This window comes from Aquarana catesbeiana, linkage group LG08 (assembly GCF_042186555.1).
Source record: "Aquarana catesbeiana isolate 2022-GZ linkage group LG08, ASM4218655v1, whole genome shotgun sequence".
In the NCBI taxonomy this organism is placed as follows: domain Eukaryota; kingdom Metazoa; phylum Chordata; class Amphibia; order Anura; family Ranidae; genus Aquarana; species Aquarana catesbeiana.
In genome coordinates this window covers 139,336,798-139,360,471 of record NC_133331.1, presented here as the reverse complement: position 1 = coordinate 139,360,471, position 23,674 = coordinate 139,336,798, and the positions used below count along the sequence as shown (strand labels likewise).

The 23,674-nt window shown below is 41.9% G+C and overlaps 1 protein-coding gene across 2 annotated transcripts in view; it reads left to right on the top strand.

The window, feature by feature from the left end:
- The window catches only part of DNA2 (DNA replication helicase/nuclease 2), a 56,052-nt gene that overhangs the window by 15,620 nt on the left and 16,758 nt on the right, over positions 1 to 23,674 (top strand). For both annotated transcript variants that reach the window (XM_073596449.1, XM_073596450.1), the window contains exons 2-9: positions 1,190 to 1,363; positions 1,456 to 1,639; positions 1,739 to 1,884; positions 2,225 to 2,347; positions 8,602 to 8,803; positions 11,631 to 11,748; positions 17,476 to 17,638; positions 19,383 to 19,577. In XM_073596449.1, the coding sequence (XP_073452550.1) occupies positions 1,190 to 1,363; positions 1,456 to 1,639; positions 1,739 to 1,884; positions 2,225 to 2,347; positions 8,602 to 8,803; positions 11,631 to 11,748; positions 17,476 to 17,638; positions 19,383 to 19,577 (1,305 nt within the window). The remainder of the gene's footprint in view (positions 1 to 1,189; positions 1,364 to 1,455; positions 1,640 to 1,738; positions 1,885 to 2,224; positions 2,348 to 8,601; positions 8,804 to 11,630; positions 11,749 to 17,475; positions 17,639 to 19,382; positions 19,578 to 23,674) is intronic.

Below are 23,674 nucleotides of genomic sequence, written 5' to 3'. Positions count from 1 at the left end.
GAACCAGACCATAGAGGCTCTTTACTATGTAAAACCGAAACTAAACTGGATTATGATCAACATAAGCTCACCCTTTTTCTTTCTTTTTCTTTTTTTTTTTTTTATATACAACTTTTAAAAAACGTAATAAAAAGATTGAAAGATAATCTAAGCCACATAATCATTTTAATCAATGTGAATTACAGTGCTCCATATATATAAGGGACAAAAAAATGAATGATAAAGCAGAGTCCAACAAAATGTGAATAACACCACAGTTCAAAAGATGTTCCAGTTCCCCGTGCAAAAAGTCCATCCAGTGCTCCTCCACCTGTACACTAAGCTGCTTACCAGAGCAACAGACCCCACATTTACAGAGGTCTAACAGCACTTAATAGTTTCCACATCAGTTGCGGATTTTTGGCTGAAATTGGATATTTCCCAGTTCAAACACCAACACTCAATAATGCTCAGGATGAAATGCAGAACAGAGCTCCATAGTGTAGTATTACACACACATATTTATTTAAAGAGAATAGGTACTCCTAAACATTAAAAATCATACAGCATATCACAGAAACGCTCCTGTCTCTCTGGCTGGCATGCCTCTGGGTATATGGGGGTTTCCAGAATTTCAGGGTGACCATCGAAGGAGCATCAATTGTATAAGCGAAGATTTCCTGTACGTGTTGGGCTCTATCATTGAAGTGCAGAATGAAGTATGCTCTTCCTTCTGTTGATGACATTACTTTGGTTCCTAGATGGGGTTTGGGCATTAAAAAAAGAGTGGTACAAAAAAAGAGGCCTACTAGCACATTATAATATTGCCTTGCAAGGGGGAACTTTCCCTAGACTTTACCACCACTTTAAGAAAGTGTTTGAGCAGTGAGCTTTCATATTTCTTAATGTGGAACTTTACACATAACCACTTGATAAAAAAAAAAAAAAAAAAAAAAGTGCTTTAGCAAGGAGCATACATCCCACAATAATAATTATGCTACAAAAATGAATGTGTGCTGTAAAATGTCTCCAGCATTGCTCCTGTTTCTTCTTCCCATAGCCTGTCATTTTGCTGAAGCCCAGAGCTCTGAGTAGCAGGCTTTTATTCTTCACCTTTTTGTCATTCTTCCCTCCTCTCCACTAGGACATAAGGCTACAGAGTGTTGTGTATTGTGTTGATGACCTGTTAAGTTTAAGGTGCTCCTTCTAGTTCCAGGTCCCTGAGGAAAATAATCCCCAGGACTAAACTGTGCAGAGGCTTGTATAACCGATACTGTGTGCTGGATGTAAAGGAGGTGCGTGGACTCCGAGAAGAGAAACATCTCATTATTACAGCCAGCCAGGAAGGGGAGGATACAGAGCTCTGCATTCTCAAGGATGACTGGTACATCTGCCTAAATATATGCTATCGTTTTATACCAAACATTCTGTAAGCTTTTTGTGCCAAGTGCCTATTAATGTTTATTTTTCTCACAGGTTTGAACTTCTTGTAAAGCCTGGTGACCTAATTCATCTCGAGGGTGACTGTATACAGAATACATGGACGATAGGCAGGGACTCTGGCTACCTTATTTTAAACCCTGATCTGCTCATATCAGGTACCAGCATAGCCAATGCCATACGATGTTTGAGAAGATCGGTGCTAAGTGAAAAATTCAAGGTTGGTCTTCCTTTTTTTTTTTTTTTTTTTTTATTATTAAATAGTTTCACTATTTAATGATTTTGATATATGTTTGCATCTTTTAATAATGGTTTGCAGGCTTCTGACAAAGGATCACGGCAAATGCTGATTGGTACAATGTTACATGACATTTTCCAAAAAGCAACTACACAGGGATTTGGTGGTGACGTTTTGCAAAAGCTTGCTCTTCAAACTGTACATGTACCCAAATATCTGAAAGAAATGTAAGTAACTAGTTTGTCCTTTATTCTCTACAGTGCACAGAGGGCCTTGTATATGAGTGGCTTGCTCATGCAATTCCAGTTATACTTTTTTTCCACTGGAAATAGGAGTCTGGTTGTTCTAACTTGCACAGCTCTTGGAGAAGTGTTTACACAAAATAAATAAAAAAACAAATTGAGAAAAAGATTTCATAAATATATACTGTACATAGTTTCTGTAGCAGTGTTTTTGTATAGGGGGATTTTGCCTTGTGAATGAAATGGACTATCAATTATGCTGACAATTCCTGGTCTATTGTTTTTTTTGTATGTTTTTTTTGTTTTAATTTCTTTCTATTCTCAGGTACCAACTGAATTTAAGCCAAGCCGATGTAATGCAAGAAGTGGGAGAATATCTTCCATCTTTTGAAAAGTGGGCAAGGGACTCTATGATCCCTACCCACCAACAAGTGGGGACACTGAACTTGTAAGCTACCCTTCATGTAACTGGCATGTTCTTACTTTTGTTGTTGGATAGTTTAAACAGGTTCTACATTATGCAACCATAGCATCAATAATTAAGATGTTTGTCTTTCTTAAAGCGGTGCTTCACCCAAAAGGGGAAGTTCTGCTAAAAGTCCTCCTCTTCTTGTTATTAAAAGTCAGCAGCTACAGTATTTGTAGCTGCTGACTTATTCTTTTGTCTAGAGTGGAGAACTGCTTTAAGAACAATCTGTACTGTCTGTCATCAATCATTCAGACTTCGATTTCCATTTTGTCATTTTCCAGTGCAGGTTTCTAAGGGTTTAGTGCTTCCTATGTAAGATAAGTGAGGCAGATTGTGCTGAAGGCACTGGTTGGAAAGCATTACCATCCCAGAGCCCCGCTCAGTCATTTTTGTTTCTATAACAACCACCTGTATGGTTAGTGTTACTGAGATGAAAATGACTGTCATCCGCAAATCTTGCTGATTTCATTCACCACCCTCAATAAATGTCTGCAGCTCTTTACAGCAACAATCCTACCAGCTCACCTTAGGCTTTATTCACACTAGCCTGAAATGTAAAACGTAGCACATCGCACTGCTTGCTTGCTTTTTTTTTCTTTTCTTTCTTTTTTTTTTTTTTTTTGAATGTTATTTGAAGTGTCACGCGGTGATACTTCAATCATGTCATAGCACAGCAGCACAGTGCATTGTACTGCTGTGTGGTGGTTTCCAGTATAGTCTGCACATTTCCACACTGCATGTCACACCAGCATTGCAGTGTGAATAGGGCACATGGGAAAACAATTTTTCTATGTGCCCTAGTGATGACCTGTATTTATTAAATGCTGAAAAAATGCAGGTCACTGCTGATAGTATGTACGGACCCCCTAGCATCAAAGCAATAAAGACCCAAAACCAAATGTTTTAATCCATGAGGGATACTGATTTGAACCGTATTGTCTGTTTTATGAAGCCTTTTAGAGAAGTATTTCTACTCTGTTTTGGCAACGGTGTAGATAATCCAACAAAATTCATTTGAGGATAGGTTATGCCCCAGAGTTTGAGTATTTACATCATCCTTAATTTTCATCCACTTCAGTGTTGCAACTTTTTTTGTAATGGACTTTTAAAATGGTATTACATGTAAGAATAATTATGAGGTGTGGTGAAATAAGCACCCATTTCACCCCCTTTCAGCCTTTCTAAATTGGGGAGGGGGGGTGCCTATAACTTGATCTATACAATTACCAATACCATAGAATATACATGATTTAATTTCTATTGATAATTTCAGGTACATGATGTAACTTCTATGGATAAATTTAATGTACACCTGTCACAAAAGAAATATGTGGGCCACCATTTCTAATCTTTTGAAAAAGCTAATTGCCAGACTCCGTGTGGCTTCCGTACTTATCAAAGATCAGGAAACCGCATGTACCTAGACTTGCGGAAGCCTATGAACTTTGTGCTGAATGTAACTTGGTGGTAGATGAACTTGGGACCCTAGAATAAACCACTTAGGTGTACTTTTATTAATGAGCAATGTAGAGAACCTTTACACATGGTGACTCTTCATCATGTATAAAGCTCTGAGGAGAGCCTGTTTTGTCAACCTTTTGTACCTCTCTTCTCTGACTGAGAAGAACAATTAATGAAATACGCAGGGAATGATCACCAATTTGGAGAAGTGGGATGTTGTGTTTTCATAATCTTGTGGCCTCAAATACTCCTCAAAGAAAAGTGAAATTTAAAAGTTGAAAAAAATAAGAGCAAACAAATTAAGTTAAAGGCTAAGTTTACCTTTTAGGAAAAAATACATTCACATGTAGGGGGAAAAAATAGCATTCATTTATTTTTTCCTATAGGAGCCTCAGTGGATCTCAGGTGCAATGTCAGGCTCCTGCAGTTTTCTCCCCATACCCAGCCAGTGCTGGCTTCCTGTTAGAAAGCTGGAGGAATTATCTGTGAACTAAAAGGGCACTCATTGGGGTTCTCGCAGTTCATTGAGAACTACAAGCTGTCTGCCACAGTGGCAGACAGCTGTGTAGGTGGAGCCCCACGCAGCTGCTACATTTTAAAATGTGACAGTGGGTGTGGGGAGAAGATCATCTGCCCGCTGTCACAGTGGAAGAGATGAGGGGGTGAGCTGAGCATAAGCTTGACCATGTTCCAAAGGTAAATTTTGCCTTTATCAAAAGACTCATGTGAGAGGAACCATTCATGAATGAATGTTTTTTTATATTTTTATCAAGACGTTCCTGTGACATTTGTTTACACAGTGTATTTGTATAACCATAAATACATTGGTTACACGTGTTACAGAAATGTCTTCATATAAATAAAAACACATTATTATTATTAAATAGTTCCTCTCACATAGATATTTTTTAATGGGATATACTGAAGTTCTACTGTGGAAATATCCCCAAACAAGACACTAGAGTCCCCTAAGCGTTATTTAAAAAAAAAAAAAAAAAAAAAGACCAAGGAGCTGTCCAAGGATGTCAGGGGCAGGATTGTAGACCTACACAAGGCTGGAATGGGGTTACAAGACCATCGCCAAGCAGCTTGGTGAGAGGGTGACAACAGTTGGTACGATTATTTGCAAATAGAAGAAACACAAAATAACTGTCAATCTCCCTTGGTCTGGGGCTCCATGCAAGATCTCACCTCGTGGAGTTTCAATGATCATGAGAATGATGAGGAATCAACCCAGAACTACACAGGAGAATCTTGTCAATGATCTCAAGGCCGCTAGGACCATAGTCGCCAAGAAAACCATTGGTAACACACTACACCGCGAAGGACTGAAATCCTTCAGTGCCAGCAAGGCCCCCCTGCTCAAGAAAGCACATGTACAGGCCAATCTGAAGTTTGCTAATGAACTTCTGAATGATTCAGAGCAGAACTGGGTAAAAGTGTTGTGGTCAGATGAGACCAAAATGGAGCTCTTTGGCATCAGCTCAACTTGCCGTGTTTGGTGGGGGAGAAATGCCGCCTATGACTCCAAGAACACCATACCCACCCTCAAAAATGGAGGTGGAAACATGCTTTGGGTGTATTTTTCTGCTAAGGGGACAGGACAACTTTAACGCATCAAAGGGACAATCGACAGGGCCATATACCGTCAAAACTTGGGTGAGGACCTCAGATCAGACCTCAACCACTTCCCGCCCGCCTATAGCAGAATGATGGCCGGGCGATGGTTCCATTATCCTGACTGGATGTCATATGACGTCTTTCAGGATAACAGCTGGTGCGCACCCGTGGGCGCGATCAGTGGTGCGGGGCATCAGTCTGAGACACTGATCTCGGTAAAGAACCTCTGATGGAGACTCTTTACCACGTGATCAGCTGTGTCCAATCACAGCTGAACACTATGTAAACAGGAAAAGCCGTGTATCGGCTTTTCCTCACTCTCGTCTGACAGACGCGAGTAGAGCCGATTGGCTGCTCTCCTGAGCCCACTTCAGACCACCAGGGATTGCCAGCACTGATGCCAATCTGTGCCCAAAATCTATGCCAATCAGTGCTCACAAATGGTGCCAGTCAGTGCCCAATAATAATGCCTGCCAGTGCCTCCTTACCAGTGATGCCCATCAATGCCATCTATAAGTGTACAGCAGTGCCCTTCACTGCTGCATATTAGTGCCCATCAGTCAAGGAGAAAATGTACTTATTTACAATATTTTATAACAGAAACAAAGAAAAAATTTTTTTTTTCTTCAAAATTTTCAGTCTATTTTTTGTGCAGCAAAAAAAAAAAAAAAAAAAACCCCAGCAGTGATCAAATATCACCAAAAGAAAAGCTCTATTTTGTGGGAACAAAATGATAAAAATGTGTTTGGGTACAGTGCAGCATGACCGCGCAATTGTCATTCAAAGTGCGACCGTGCTGAAAATTGGCCTGGGTAGGAAGGAAGGAAAGTGCCTGGTATTGAAGTGGTTAATCCCATAGAAAATATGTGAAAGGAGCTGAAGGTTCAAGTTACCAAACGGTCAGCCTCGAAACCTTAATGACTTTGAGAGGATCTGCAAAGAGGAGTGGGAAAAATCCTTTCTGAGATGTGTGCAAACCTGGTGGCCAACTACAAGAAACGTCTGACCTCTGTGATTGCCAACAAGGGTTTTGCCACCAAGTCATGTTTTGCGAAGGGGTCAAATACTTATTTCACTAATTATAGCCACTGAAAAAAAATTACTTTAAAAGTCAGCAGCTACAAATACTGCAGCTGCTGACTTTTTTAAAATCAGGACACTTACCTGTCTATGGCGCCCGTGATGTCCTCACCTGAAGCCGACCCATCGCTCGGCTCCCGGGTGGAGGTGCCGGCATCTTCGGTAATGGGAATCGGGAAGTAGAGCCTTGTGGCTTCACAGCCTGGTTCCTTACCGCGTGAGTCGCGCTCCACGTTCTGACTGGTCCCTGCTGTCTTTTGGGACCTGTGTGTCTCCCAGAAGACATGGGAGGGGGGGGGGCGGACATGGCTTAGATGGCGCAGATTCTGTGGCGATCTATCGGAGGGGGGAGGAACTGGATAAGCAGAAGTTCCATTTTTTTGGGTGGAACTCCGCTTTAACCACCTCAATACTGGGCACTTTCACCCCTTCCTGCCCAAGCCATTTTTCAGCTTTCAGCGCTGTCACACTTTGACAATTGCGCGGTCATGCAACACTGCACCCTAATGACATTTTTATCATTTTTTTCCCCACAAATAGAGCTTTCTTTTGGTGATATTTGATCACCTCTGTGGTTTTTATTTATTGCGCTATAAACAAAAGAAGAGGGACAAGTTTGAAAAAACACAATATTTTTTACTTTTTGCTATAATAAATATCCAATTTTTTTTTTTTTAAACAAATTTTTTTCTCAGTTTAGGCCGATTATGTATTCTTCTACATATTTTTGGTTAAAAAAAAATCGCAATAAGCGTATATTGATTGGTTTGCGCAAATGTTATAGCGTCTACAAAATAGGGGATAGATTTATAGCATTTTTATTTATTTAATTTTTTTTTTTATTAGTAATGGTGGCGATCTGCGATTTTTATTGTGACTGCAATATTGCAGCGGACATATCGGACACTTTTGACACATTTTTGGGACCATTCACATTTATACAGCGATCCGTGCTATAAAAATGCATTGATTACTGTGTAAATGTGACTGGCAGGGAAGGGGTTAACACTAGGGGGCGATCGAGGCGTTAATGTGTGTCCTAGGGAGATGATTCTAACTGTGGGGGGAGGGGACTGACTGGGGGAGGTGACCGATTGGTGTCCCTATGTACAAGGGACACACCATCAGTCTCCTCCTCTGACAGGACGTGGATCTGTGTGTTTACACACACAGATCCACGGTCCTGCTCTGTTACCCGGCAATCCCGGGTGCCCGGCGGACATCGCGGCCACCGGGCACGCGCACCGGGTCCCGAGCGACGCAGCGGCACGCAGGCGTGCTCCCCCTAGTGGCTCGGGAGGGCGATCACGTCATATGACGTCCGCCCAGAACAAGAGCTGCCTCGTCCTGCCGTCATATGACGGTGGGCGGTAGCCTAGTGGTTAAAATGCATATCAATTTATAACTTTTTTGAAATGCGTTTTTTTCTTGATTTATTTGTTCTGTCTCTCACTGTTAAAATAAACCTTCCATTAAAATTATAGACTGATCATTTCTTAATGGGCAAACATACAAAATCAGCAGGGGATCAAATGCTTTTTTCCCTCCACTGTATTGTGTGTTTAAATATTTCCTATACTTTATCACATTGTGACCCTTCTCTCTCTCTCTGCTTATTGCCACCTCCCTCTGAGGCGGAGAAACAGGGAGGAGAATAATAATCTTCATTGCACCTTATTAAACTGTTCCTTTTTGTGTAGACTTTGCTGGCAGTTTCTCACTGTGCTACAATGGGATAAGCATGGCATCTCTACTCATTGCAGCTTATTAAAATGCTGCACGGTGAAGATAAGCTACGATAGTCACTATCTTGACTCTTCTCAGTTTAATAAACATTCACCTTAGATGGGATGTACCACACAATTGGTCACAATATATCAGGTCACAATATATCTATACCGGCAATATTTCTTTACATTGGATCTTATTACAACAAAGCCTTTTACCCTTTGTAATAGTTTTTTGCTAATGTCTTTGCAGTTGTACCTGTTTTTAAAATATAGATAAGAGTCTTGTGTATGAGAGGTTTATGTACCTTTATGTATCAGTGTAATATGTTGGTTAAATTCTAGATCAGCTGGTGGAACTGCAGCTCAAGTGTCTGAGTTTCTGGACATTGAAGAAAACATTTGGTCACCAAGATTTGGCTTGAAAGGTAAAATTGATGTAACGGCCAAAGTAAAAATACATCAGAAAACAAAAAGCCATTTGAAAATTATGCCTCTGGAGCTGAAAACTGGCAAGGAGTCAAATTCCATTGAGCACAGGAGTCAGGTGACTTGTTTTGTAATAGTTTTTTTTTTTTTTTTTTCATCTCTAGCTTATGTAGTGTGAATATACTGTATTTAAAGTGGAACTTTATGTACAAAACCAAAATGGGTGAAGAGGCACGGTTTTTAATGCAAAAGAGACATACTTTGTCTCTTCTGCATTCAAATGACTCACCTGCCTGTTTGCCCCTGTACATTGAGCTGTGCACACGCAGCACACTGCACAAATTCAACAATACCAAATCTGACTGCATGCCTGCGCATGTGTGGGAGTGACATCCTGTCAGCCTGGCCAGTGAAAATAGCCAGCGCTCGATACCTGGAAGTCACTCATGTGCAGGAATGACATCAGATTGTCCTGGCCAATGAAAGCGGCTGGCACTTGATACCCGGAAGCAGGCCGCTAGAAGATGTTAGTGGCCGGTGGGGAGCTACAGGAAGCCGCATCACTGGAGCTGAGTTGAGTATAGTGGCGCTTTAAAGATTTCATCATGTTTTTTTATTTTGTCACATTTTTTTTCAACTGAATACTGCCATGCACTTGGCCAATGAGTTTCTGTGTCCATTAACCGGTTCACGCCGATATACTGCGGCAGAACGGCTCCCCTGGGCAAAATCCCATATGGGTACCTCCATTCCTTTAGAGGCCACCAGAGGGGGACCGGATGCGCGTGGCCGGCAGGCACAATTGCCACTGGCCATGCGCAATCATGTGCACGAGCGCCAGCACGGGTGGGTGTGTGTAAACACAAATGCCTGTGCTGTCAGTAGGAATACACGATATGTCTCCTCCTCCCTAAATAGGAAAAACAATATGTCTCCTCTCCTAGTCAATCCTATTCCCCCGCAGTTAGAACACACTGAGGGAACACACAATTAACCCTTTGATCGCCCTGTAGTGTTAACCCCTTCCCTGCCAGTGACATTTACACAGTAAATCGTCTGTATGAACAGATGATCTGTCACTTCTCCCCTCAGAGAACTGGGATCTCTTTGTTTACGCACAGAGATCCCGGTTCTCGTCGTGTTACGAGTGATTGCGGGAGCCTGGCGGTCATCGGCTCCGGGGGGAGCAGCGGGTGCGTGCGCCCCTAGTGGCAGTCTTAGGAACTGACGTAACATAACGACGATTCGCCTGCCTGTGCCATTCTGCCGCAGTACAACTGCGGCGGCTGGTCGGCAAGCGGTTAATTAAGTTTTGAAGCTAACAGTAGATTTATTTCTTTTCTTTTTTGTCTTTTTTTTTTTTTTTCCCCTTATTTTCAAAAAAAATTACCCCTGCAATGCAGAGCTCCTGCAGACTGTTGGTGTATCTGTATGCTTGTACCTCAAAGAATCAATTTACTACTAGTGCATTCAACAGCCCTCTCTGTAGCACAGAACTCTGTGAATAATAATCTGGCCGTGTGGAGACATGATCCGTGGGCCGCTGTTATGGGGGGGGGGGTGGAAGGGATGGGGGAGCAGGGGCGGGGTCATGTTACATGTTCCCAAAGGCGAACTTAGCCTTTAAAGGATAACTCCAAAAATAAATACACCCATTTTAATTAAACATGTGCATTTATAATTTTATTTGCGTTTGAGCCTGCATTTGCAGTCATGATCAGTGGATTGCAGGAACAATGCTCTGGCACCTGCAGACTATTCCTCCAGCCACAGGTCTGCACCAAGATAATGACTTTGGGATGGGACTAGAGGAAGTAATAATGGAGTACACATACGGTGACATTGTTGTGGCAGATCGGACTTATAGCCTTTTTACATTTTCAGATTCCTGAATGACGCAGGTGGAGCCACACACTGAATTCTAAATTAAAAGAATGACCAGCAGGGGTTGCGGACTCTGACCATATTTCATGTTACACCCTAAACTGGATATAACATCAAACATGGTCAGAAATGTGTACAAACCTACGGTTTTTCCTATAACTAACTTTTAACCCTAAAAAAAAAAAAAAAAAGCTCCTGTTCCTTTAAAAATGATATATATAGCATAGTGCTTGTGCTGTGTAATTTTGTCCCATTGTATGATGTAAAATACCTGGTTGATCCTGCCTGTTCCTGTGTATACTGACCACGGTAATCATGACTGCTAATCCATGATACCTTGATCAGTTTATTTGCCTCGGTCATCCCACTTTCTGCTGGGGAGTCTCTCCCTCTCCCCCTCCCTCCCTGCCTTTTAGCTCAGTAGAATGCGTGAGAGCGGTTCTCCTCCCCTCCTCTCCTGAAGTTATTACTGTAATGTATTAAAATTGCTGGCATTGCCTCTGTTTTAGGCAGATATAAAGCACTGTGTGTCAGTTTTAAAAAAAAAAAAATTATATTCCTAAATACCTTCATGCACAGCTCCGCTGTGTGGTCACCTGGTCTCCCTCTGCTGGCCGGCTGATATCAGAAGGGAATCTTGGCTCTTCCCGCTGCTCTCCTTAGATCGAGGAAGGAGAGTGGTGGGGGATCATGCGATCGCACAGCGGAGCTGTGGAAAAAGTTATTTAGGTATATAATCTTTAAAAAATTGACACGCAGGGCTTTATATCTGCCTTAAACAGAGGGAATGGCAGCGATTTCAACTAGTGACTTAACCTCTTTCTTTAAGTTTATCTGCTTGTTGTATTGCAATGAGCCAGGGGAACTAAAAAGTATAACTGAGGTTATGAGCTAAACAGACATTAGCATCAACCTATAAAGCCATGTGACATATTCAACCTAAAGGTCAAAAATGTTCAAATATTTGTGCAGGCACCCTATCTTATTACATACAGCTGTGTGTGATCATTAGGCAGTGTTGATACTGTCATTCATTTAGTCTTTCTCAATTTTTGTGTCAGGTTATTCTATATACTTTGCTTAGTCAGGAAAGAAGAGAGGATCCAGAGTCTGGTCTACTCTTATATCTGAAGACTGGAAACATGTACACAGTACCTGCAAATCATCTAGACAAAAGAGGTGTGTGACATAACACTCGGATAAATGTATTGTGAATGGGAGACTCCCCAGTATTTGTATGTATACCTTTTTTTAGAGTATAATCTTTTTAGTCACGTTTTAGTATCATCTTACAGGTGGTTTGAAAAGGCAAAAGTTGCAGCAAGTATAAATATATAAAACAAAATGGGGGGGTGATATAAGCTCGATTGCCATCGGGATCACTAGATTACTACAAACAAGTGCCCAATCATGGTAATTTTGGACTACAACCTATATGCATCAGATATGAGCAGTTACTTGAGACTGACAGCCTAATCGTAACAGGAGATGTTTGAACTCTCTGATAATCTAAGGGCTCAGAAATGTAATCCTGCCCAAATATTCAGACAAAGAAGTAGTAAGAGGGAAAAGAAATGAGCTAAAGAAAAAGTGTAGCGAAAAGGAGAAATTTACCAGAACTTGTAGAGCGAGTGTGCTCCCCGTGTATAACGTTTTAAAGTGCATTTATAAACATTCCTTGAGATAATGTGGATTCTAGTTGTGATTTAATTAAGATTGATGCCCGTGTAGCAAAAATATACCATTGAAGTCTAACCCTTTCGCTGCTGGAGCCACTTTTGTTTTTTTTGCACAGGTTTAAAAAAATAATTTTAGCCCTACATTTTACATAAAACCCACAAACATTATATATTTCCTGAAAGTAGACACCCTAGAGAATAAAATAGTTGTAGTTCTAATTTTTTATCTTACACAAAATGTCTGTGGCCAGCTCATACTTGCCTAGGTGGATGCAGCATCAGTCTGATGCTGCATCTGTCCCCCGGCGCCTCTTCACTGAGAACTGAGCCGCCGATGGCTTGGTTCTCTCACCTCCCCAAGCAGAGGTCAATCAGCAGCTCTCCTGCTCTGCTCCTCCACGCTAACTGGAGCGCTGAGCTGTGGAGGGGCAGGGAGCGGCTGTCACAGCGGCTCCCTGAGGCGCCTATCAGTCCAGGCACCTGGCGGATTCAGACTTTCAGAGTCGGGACACGCGGTGCCTGGACTGATCTTGGTGACGTCAGCAGAGAGTGGACTTCAGACCACTCTCTGCTGAGAACGGGTCACAGGACTGCAAAACGAATTGCGCTCCTGTGACCCATAGGAGAAGCCCAACTGAATGAGCTCAGGCTGGATTTCTCCTTTAACTGAAATCTGATTCAGGTTATTTTCTGCAAAAACAATTCGAATTTTCAGATTGCGGCAAGTACTTGATGACTAGTTTACTTTAAAGCCTAAAGCTGCCCATTCACTGATGGGGGATTTTTTTTCCAGGTCCTCTATCCATGCTTCATAGTGCAGATGGACTAATCCCCTGCTGTGGCTATTGTATTTTGGCAGCAGCCTCATTTAATTGTATGAAGCCGCTTTTTGGCCAACCATTTTCTGCCCCCCCTCCTTTGGTTTTTTTAATGGAGAGATCCATGTTTGGATCTCGCTTCAGAGGCTACTGAGAGGTGGTGTGGAAGCCCCATTTTTCCGACAAACACGCAGCAACTGTGTTCATTGCATGTGGTTTGCGGGGCATTTGCAGCGCTTTCCCATTTGCTTGAATATGTAGCATTTGGCAGGCTTGCCACCCGCTGATTGCTACATGCTAAGTGACCTTTGCCAGGGGCGGGAAGCCTTACGACCACGGCATCAGAGAGAGAGAGACAGCATCAATAACTAGACTGCACGTCACAGTGCTGGTCGATCAGGTGCATGAGGCTGCAGATGGACACAGTGAGGCAGGGAAACTCGAGTATAAGCCGAGGGTGGCGTTTTCAGCACAAAAAAAGTGCTGAAAAACTCTGCTTATACTCGAGTATATACGGTATGTACACACACGACCAAGTCAGAAGCCTGAAGGTTGTTTTGCTGTCGGTGTCTCTATTGGAGTACCTTTCCCCTGTGTTTGACAGGATTGGAGGAATAAAGCAGGGTAAAATCTTTCTAACGGAGACATAAATTGCAATTAAACAGTTATGTTTTAGAAGAGGGGAAATGGTTTGGAACCTTTTGTTAGCTTCTTTTTCTTTCTTTCTTTTTTTTTTTTTTTTTTTTTTGAGGTTTAACGCTTTTAAACTGACCCTTTAGCTATAATAAAGCTGACAAAGAAACTTGTATGTGTAAAAGACTGCAAGCCTCTCCTGCCATCCATGCATCACCATGAGAATCATTCCCCTTAGTTGGCTGGGAAACTGATACATTTGGGAGTGTCATTCTCCAAAACCCCCCCCTTTACTTTATCTGGCTCCTCCTACTGAACTCCACATCACTACCACAGGAGGTGGGTAGTTACATAGTTACATAGTTAGTCAGGTTGAAAAAAGACACAAGTCCATCCAGTCCAACCACAAAAAAAAAAAAAAAAAACGTACAATCCAATATACCCAATACTATACCCACAGTTGATCCAGAGGAAGGCAAAAAACCCCAGCAGAGCATGCTCCAATTTGCTACAGCAGGGGAAAAAATTCCTTCCTGATCCCAGAGAGGCAATCGGATTTTCCCTGGATCAACTTTACCTATAAATGTCAGTACCCAGTTATATTATGTACATTTAGGAAAGTATCCAGGCCTTTCTTAAAGCAATCTACTGAGCTGGCCAGAACCACCTCTGGAGGGAGTCTATTCCACATTTTCACAGCTCTTACTGTGAAGAAACCTTTCCGTATTTGGAGATGAAATCTCTTTTCCTCCAGTTGTAAAGAGTGCCCCCTTGTCCTCTGTGTTGACCGTAAAATGAATAACTCAACACCAAGTTCACTATATGGACCCCTTATATATTTAAACATGTTGATCATATCCCCCCTTATTCTCCTCTTCTCAAGAGTGAACAAATTCAGTTCCTCTAATCTTTCCTCATAGCTGAGCTCCCCCATGCCTCTTATCAGTTTGGTTGCCCTTCTCTGCACTTTCTCCAGTTCCACGATATCCTTTTTGAGAACTGGTGTCCAAAACTGAACTGCATATTCCAGATGAGGTCTTACTAATGATTTGAACAGGGGCAAAATGATATCTCTCTCTCTGGAGTCCATACCTCTCTTAATACAAGAAAGAACTTTGCTCGCTTTGGAAACCGCAGCTTGGCATTGCATGCTATTATTGAGCTTATGATCTACCAAAACCCCCAGATCCTTCTCCACTACAGATTCCCCCAGTTGTACTCCCCCTAGCATGTATGATGCATGCATATTCTTAGCCCCCAAGTGCATAACTTTACATTTCTCAACATTAAACCTCATCTGCCACATAGTCGCCCAATTAGACAGTGCATTGAGGTCGGCTTGTAAATTGGAGACATCCTGTAAGGACGTTATTCCACTGCATAGCTTGGTGTCATCTGCAAAGACAGAAATGTTACTTTTGATCCCAGACCCAATATCATTTATAAAGATATTAAAGAGTAAGGGTCCCAGCACTGAACCTTGGGGTACACCACTGATAACCTTAGACCATTCAGAGTAAGAATCATTAACCACTACTCTCTGAATTCTGTCTTTTAGCCAGTTTTCTATCCATTTACAAACTGATATTTCCAAGCCTGTAGACTTTAACTTACACATGAGCCGTGTGTGCGGAACTGTATCAAACGCTTTTGCAAAATCCAAATAAACCACGTCCACAGCCACCCCTCTGTCCAAGGTTTTACTTACCTCTTCATAAAAAGAAATCAGGTTTGTCTGACAACTTCTGTCTTTCATGAACCCATGCTGTCTGTTGCTTAAAATGTTTTTTTCCAGCAAGAACTCGTCTATGTGGTCTTTTATTAAACGCTCCAGTATCTTCCCGACTATAGAAGTTAAACTAACAGGTCTATAGTTACTTGGTAAAGACTTTGATCCCTTTTTAAATATAGGCACCACGTTCGCCCTGCGCCAATCCAGCGGTACTATTCCCGTCATTAATGAGTCCCTAAAAATTAGATACAATGGCTTTGAAATTACAGAGCTCAATTCTTTTAGGATCCGTGGGTGGATGCCATCAGGTCCAGGTGCTTTATCCACCTTTATTCTGTCTAAATATTTCTGGACCATATCCCTTTTGAGCCATTGTGGATCATTGGGGGCTGTGTCAATACCACCCCCATTATGGACATGAACTTCCCCATGCTCTTTTGTATACACAGAGCTGAAGAAAGTATTTAATAAATTAGCCTTCTCCTTGTCCCCAGTCACCCACTCTAGATTATTTTGTAAAGGGCCTACATGCTCAGATCTGACCTTTTTACTATTAATATATTTGAAGAATTTTTTGGGGTTTGTCCTACTATTTTTTGCGATCTGTCGTTCATTTTGAATTTTTGCACCCTTGATTTCCTTTTTACATATTCTGTTAAATTCTTTGTAGCATTTAAATGACACTAGTGTTCCTTCATTTTTATATTTTTTAAAAGCTCTTTTCTTATTGTTTATAGCTTTTCTAACTTTGACCGTGAGCCACATAGGTTTTCTTTTTAGCCTTTTAAACTTATTGCCCATGGGAATATACTTTGCAGTGAGGTCCCAAACAGTCTTTTTGAAGAATTCCCATTTCTGTTCTGTGTTTATCGCTGCCAATATTCCCTCCCAGTCTAAGTCCTCGAGAGCAGCCCTCATCCTTGGAAAATTTGCTCTCTTGAAGTTAAGTGTTTTTATCTTTCCCTTATGTATTTCTTGTTTACAGCTAACATCAAATGAAATCATGTTATGGTCACTGCTACCCAGGTGTTCCTTTATCTGCACATTAGTAATAAGCTCTGCATGGTTTGAGATTACCAGGTCCAACAGAGCTTCATTCCTAGTTGGGGCCTCAATAAACTGGACCATAAAATTGTCCTGTACTAGGTTTATAAATTTTTGCCCTTTAACTGTCCCAGCAGTGCCATTACTCCAGTCAATTTCTGGGTAATTAAAATCTCCCATTATTATCACTGTCCCAGCCCTTGCAGCCCTTTCCATCTGTGCAAGGAGCTGAGTCTCCACCTCCTCGTTAACATTGGGTGGTCTATAACAAACTCCAATGATTAACTTTGAACTACGCCCATCTATATGCAGTTCCACCCATAATGCTTCAGACTCATCACACTCTCCATCAATCAGGTCCTCTTTCACACTTGCTTTGAGATCACTTCTCACATAGAGACAGACCCCGCCACCTTTCCTTTTTACCCTGTCTCTCCGAAAGAGTGCATAGCCAGGAATATTAATAGCCCAGTCATGTGAGGATTGAAGCCAAGTAAGTGCCTTTTTAAAGTTGAATAGGGGAAACCAATAAGAGCTGCAGGGGAGATCCAGAAGGCTTACACTCCCTGAAGTGTTGGGTTCCCAGCAGACTTTGGGGGGGGATGGTTTCTCATGAATAAAGTGGCGTCCTGCAGCCCTGGTGGCAAAAGAGCTAAAACCCTCTCTGAGAATCTTTGATTTACATACATCCTGTCAGTAACATACTTTCTGTCCTAGGATGACAAAACTTGTTGTACAGCATCTATGGGGGAGCAACATTGTCACCCAAGGTCAGGAAGTGTTCTAGAACTACAGGATAACTTTCCTTATTACCATAACATGGGGAGGGGAGTTTTGCAGTTCGGAGAGACCCTTTGAAGGTCTGATAACATCGGAGATTTCAGTGCAGCATTGTCCGCTCACTACAAGAAGTTACATATTCACTGGATTTCTGGCAGGGTATCTTAGAAATAAAATTCTGTGTGTGTGTTCTAAATAAAAAGTATTTTCTTTTTTCCAGAATTACTCAAAATACGGAATGGGTTATCATTTTATTTGTCAAATGTAGTGCATAAATCCAATGGAAGTAAAGAAATCAAACTGTCTGCACTACCAACAATGATTGCTGACAAGCAAGCCTGCAAATTTTGTTCACAGTTCCGAAATTGTGCCCTTTACAGCAGGTGACTTTTTTTTTTTCTTTTTATATGACAAATTGGGAGATCCTATAAACATGGTTATGGAACTGAAACCTAGTTTTAGATACTGCAAACTCCTTTCAGTCCAAGGAATATTGTGGTGGTGGTCTGGTCTGTATTCATTTCTACTCTTTCTTTCCGAACACTACATCAATGGTGTCAAAGTGGAATGGGTGTTTATGAGAAACCAATTCAGAGCTTCTATTTATAACATTTTACTGATATCTGCAATTTCTGACATTTTTGTTGATTTTCGTTTTCGGGAAACTGCACAACAAAGACAAAAAAAGGGGAGTGTACCAGCCTTGTGCATTACCTAAGATACCATTTTATTGCATAAACCACAACTGGATAGTGAATTTACTCACAAACCAAGCAGAGGGAAAATGGCAGATGGCATCGACAGATGGTATAACCCTCAAAATGCATTAGCTTCTGCTATGATGTCATATACGCCTGTCTTGAGTACTGTTCGAGGTGGTTCTTGAAGTGGGTTTCTGCCTCATGTTTAATTTCTTTTCATTCAGCTTGGTTTCTGACTATATCCTCTTCTGTTTTATAAATAAATGGTATCTTCGGTAATGCACAAGGATGGTGTACCCCTTTTTTCATCTTTGCCATACAGCTACTAGGACCCCCCATGTCTGGAGCAAGCAGCAAGCCCTAGAGTAAACCTGGTTACCTGAGGAGGCTGAAGCCTAAAAATAGACTGCTGTGAAATGATGGTTATATTTATCTGCCATTGACCGCACAGACTTTAGGGCTGAAGATAGTTTGGAATTTAAAGAAACCCTGTCGTCGGACCATTCCTTTCAACAATCTTCCCATAAAATTTTATGTGAATTTAAGGTATTTTATACTTGGTATTAACTTGCAAAATATCCCATTGTGTAGACATCCCAAAGCTCTGAGACTTCTGCTGGGTACTACCATCCTGGATGTGATGTCTGCAACCTGACCAGACAGAGTGGTCACTTAAATTGCATACTATACTATTTCCTTTCACTCCTCCCATGGCTGCTGCCTAAAATTTTATATAGTGGTGGAGTTTTTGGGCTAGCGCATTTATTAGGCTCTCCCAGAGGAGAAGAGGGCTATGACTCTTCCTGACGTATTCAAATTTGCATGCAAGCTTTAAAAAGACTTTATTTTTTTGTTGTGACTTTACGTTTTAGTTTTTTTAAGTTGGTGACAGGGTCTCTGTAATAGGCAAAAATGCTTATCAGATACATTTTGCTGTGTTATTGAATCGGAAATTGTTCTATATCCTAAAGTAAGATAAGCACTTTCGGCCACCTGTATTAAATATCCTAAAGTATGCAGCCCATAGCAACTAGCCTACTTTTGTAAGCTGCTGTTAGAAAATAATTTGGTTACTATAACCTAGATCTATACAGCACTGTGCAAAAGTCTTAGGCAGGTGTGAAAAGTGTTACCTGTCGGGTTCCTTCAAAAACTGTGTGCAAGTTTACCTAGAAGAATTGATGCTAAGGGTGGTCACATCAAATTGATTTGATTTGGATTCCTCTTCTGTTCATTTACTTTCCGAATTGTTAATTGATTAAAAACTTACTGATAACACTTCTATTTCTGAAAGTATTCCTAATTTACAGCATTTTTTCCACATCTCCCCAAGACTTTTTGACAATACTGTGTGTATATATATTTTTTCCCCCAAGGCCTTCTGAAAAACGAATGCAAGTTACATTTTGTGCTGCTGTTATATTAGGTCTGTAGAACAACCGAGTGGATCCTTCTACATACCCAGTGAAATGGCCCCCATTATTGAGAATCAGACTGAACATCTGAAAGACTCCCACTTGCAGTACTTCAATCTATGGTACCTCATGTGCTGTCTGGAAGGCCAGTCAAAGGAATCAAAAAATGGTCGCAAAAATATCTGGATGCTGTCAGCAGCTGAGAGGTAACAAGGTTTCTAATTATGTATCTTTTTGATAGGTCATTGGTGTAGATTTGTCACATAGCTAGTTGTAATTTACTTGATTCAAATTTATAGTTAGACAAGCATTTTATATCATTTCATGGAATTTTTTATCTTGTTCTTCCTACCAATGTGATCACATTAAATAGGATCAGTAGCCTTTTCTTTATCGTACATCATGGGACACAGAGCCTAAGTTAATAACTTAATGGGTATATAGGCACGTTCAGGTGATGGACAATAGTGTACCCAATCCAGGATGTTCACTCCCTATATAACCCCTCTTCCTATCAGGAGTACCTCAGTTTTTTTGCCAGTGTCTAAGGTGTTGGTCACTAGTGAAGATGTGCTCTGAGGAGCTCCAGGAGGGATCCATGCTGGATTTAAATAGCCTCCACAGACTGGATCCATCCAAAGTGCCACTGAGGCCAAAGTGGATGGTACCCGGGCCTCGTATCCGAAGCACGAGGTTTTGCCTGTAACTCCTCTCTTTGCGGGGCTGGACCCTGGGATCCAGGGCTTTGGTCATGCTACATTACCTAAAAGCTTTCCTGGTGGGGTGTTTTTTACAGGTCCAAGGGAGCGGAACCCCAATAAAAAGGGACTTGTTCCTTTGCTAAACGCAGCCGCCGTGATGGGTGAAGGTTGGATTGACTGTTAATTCAGCAAATCCTGCGGCGGGGATAAGGTAAGGGAAGAAACTTAGGAACTAAAGAGTCCACCTATGATTTCTTCTTTAAGGGAAAAAATGTTGTCATGCCTTAAATCACCACTAGAGGGCGTATATGCACATACTTACCTCTGTTGTCTTCACTTCAGCTCAGTGTCAGTCTGTGTGTGGCCGCAGCAGCTTGTGCAGGGGGATTCCTCTCAAGGTAAGAGATCTGCCAAATGCTTTTCTCCCCCCTGAAGGGACTAGATGGGTTAGGCAAACAACAGTGGTTGTACCCCCTTGTAAAACCCCCCCCCATTTTTCTGCCTCAAAAGCTTTCCTTTGCCTGCTGTGTCATGGGCTCTTTCTCCTGCGCCAGGGGCTTCCGCCTCTAGGCAGTGGCGCCGGCCTCCACCATCAGACTCTAGAGGAAAACCTTAGGGTCAGGCCTAGGCTCAAAAGAAGTCCTGGGGCCGGAAACCTGCAAAGCAGAATCCTAAAGCGTCATCATGAAGAGGCACCCCCTCCTCGCCAGGGTGGGGGGAAGACTTCTGAAGTTTTTAGAAGTCTGGCCAGAGGAAATTCAGGACAGATGGGTCATCTCCACAGTAACTCTGGGGTACAAGCTGGAATTTCTGGACTTTCCATCGTCTTGTTTCCTGAGGTCAAACGTTTCCAAAGAAAAGGCAATCTCTGTTTCGGGCACTAGACCGATTAATGGCTCAGGGGGTGATCATGCAGATCCCCACAGAAGAGCAAGGTTTGGGGTTTTATTCAAACTTCTTCACAGTACCAAAACTGAATGGAGATGTCAGACCCATTATAGATCTAAAGAATCTAAATCAGGTCCTGAAGATCCACTCCTTTCGCATGGAGACAATCAGGTCAGTAGTTTCTATCCTACTGGGAGAAGAACTTCTTGCATCTAACGACATCAGGGATGCATATCTGCATGTTCCTATATTTCCTGCTCATCAAAGGTTTCTGCGGTTCGAGGTAGAACAGCAGCATTTCCAGTTTGTAGCCTTGTCCTTCGGGGCTAGCTACACCACCCCGGGTGTTTACAAAAGTCCTGGCCCCACCTCTAGCCAGGTTAAGGGCACAGGGCATGGAAAGATTACTCCTGCGCTTGTGAGGATGTATTAGGTTTGGAATGGTAGTATTGTAAGCTGTAGAGGAACTGGGCAATGTGTGGGAGAGATAGATCTGTCCTGTGCTGATATCTATACCGGGAGAGGAGAGGAGGGTGCAGATTCTTTCCTTCTTTACCTGAAGTGAAATTTCAGATGATGTGAACATGGTGGTGGGAACCTACTAGCTTAATCCGCCAGTCAAACCTCCTTTGAACCCTTGGGACTTGAACTTAGTTTTGTCAGTGTTACAAAAACAGCCATTTGAACCGATACAGCATATTCCCTTATTCCTTCTGACAGGGAAGCTGGTGTTCTTAGTTGCTATATCCTCAGCAAGGAAGGTTTAGGAATTGGCTGCTCTTTCTTGTAAAGAGCCATACTTGATTATTCATGAGGACAGAGTGGTGTTACGCTGTCGTCCAGACTTTTTGCCAAAAGTGGTTTCAGGTTTTCAACTGAACCAAGATATTGTCCTGCCATCGTTTTTTTCCAAAACCATGTTCCAGGGAAGAGAAGTCACTACAATGTCTTGATGTGGTGAGAGCAGTGAAAATCTATTTAACCCCTTCCTGCCGACCGTACGCAGATATGCGTACTCGGCTTTCCGGGGTTATACCGGGATGATGCCCGCAACTGCAGGCATCATCCCGGTACCGTTGTTTACAGCGGGCGATCGGCTACCCGTGTATAACAACCGATGCGCTAAAAGCCGCTCGGTTGTTATACCAGAGGAGCAGGAGGGGACACCCCCCCCCTCCCGCCGCTGTTACCGGGCCTCCCGTGCGATCGGGAGGCCCGGTGTCCAATCGGGTACCTTCGGCGGCTGGGGGCGGGCTGGAACGAAGCTGTGAGCTGCTTCGTTCCAGCCTTCTTGTTGTAAACGCGGAAGCGACGTCATGACCCTCCTTGGCGCCGAATTTAAAAAAGTACACAGTATTCAGAATCGCCGTTTTCGGCGATCTGAATACTTTGAAGTGTAAAGGAGGGATGGGAGGTCTTTTAGACCCCCGATCCCTCCATAAAGAGTACCTGTCACCACCTATTACTGTCACAAGGGATGTTTACATTTCTTGTGACAGCAATAAAAGTAAAAAAAAAAAAAAAAAAATTTTTTTAAAACACAATTTATAAAGTAAAAAAATAAATAAATAAATAAAACATTTTTTAAAGTGCCCCTGTCCCCGCGAGCTCGCGCAGCGAAGAAAACGCATACGGAAGTCGCGCCCACATATGTAAACGGTGTTCAAACCACACATGTGAGGTATCGCCGCGATCGTCAGAGCGAGAGCAATAATTCTAGCCCTAGACCTCCTCTGTAACTCAAGCCTGGTAACCGTAAAAAATTTTTAAAGCGTCGCCTATGGAAATTCATAGGTACCGTAGTTTGTCGCCATTCCACGAGTGCGTGCAATTATAAAGGGTGACATGTTTAGTATCTATTTATTCGGCGTAACATCATCTTTCACATTATACAAAAAAATTGGGGTAACTTTACTGTTTGGATTTTTTAAAATTCATGAAAGTGTCCCTTTTCCAAAAATTAGCGTTTAAAACACCGCTGCACAAATACCGTGTGATAAAAAATATTGCAACAATCGCCATTTTATTCTCTAGATTCCCTGCTAAAAAAATATATATATATATATATATATATATATATATATATATATATATATATATATATATATATATATATATATATATATATATATATATATATAATGTTTGGGGGTTCTAAGTAATTTTCTAGCAAAAAATACGGATTTTAACTTGTAAACACCAAATTTCAAAAATAGGCTTAGTCATGAAAGGGTTAAAGACAACTGCTCAGATTAAAAAGACTGATGTCTTATTTATTCTACCAATGGGTCCTAAGAAGGAACAGGCAGCGTCGAAATCCACTGTCGCTAAGTGGTTTCGGCAGGTTACAAGTCTGACTTATAATTTAAGGGGTAAGATTCCCCCTTTTCAAGTCAAAGCGCACTCTACCGTGGCGGTTAGTGCTTCTTGGGCAGTGTGTCACCAGGCCTCCATGGCTCAGATCTGTAAGGCCGCAACTTGGTCTTCAGTACATTCACCAAATTTTATCAAGTGCATGTAAGGAGGTATGAGGATATCCCCTTTGGGTGCAGTGTGCTGCAGGCAGCAGTATAGGTCCTCAAGTCTGGGGGTACATACCCTGTGGGTTGTGTCTCCCTCCCCTCAAATAGCATCGCTATGTTATTAACTTAGGCTCTGTGTCCCATGATGTACGATGAAGAAAATAGGATTTTTTTTATAACAGCTTACCTGTA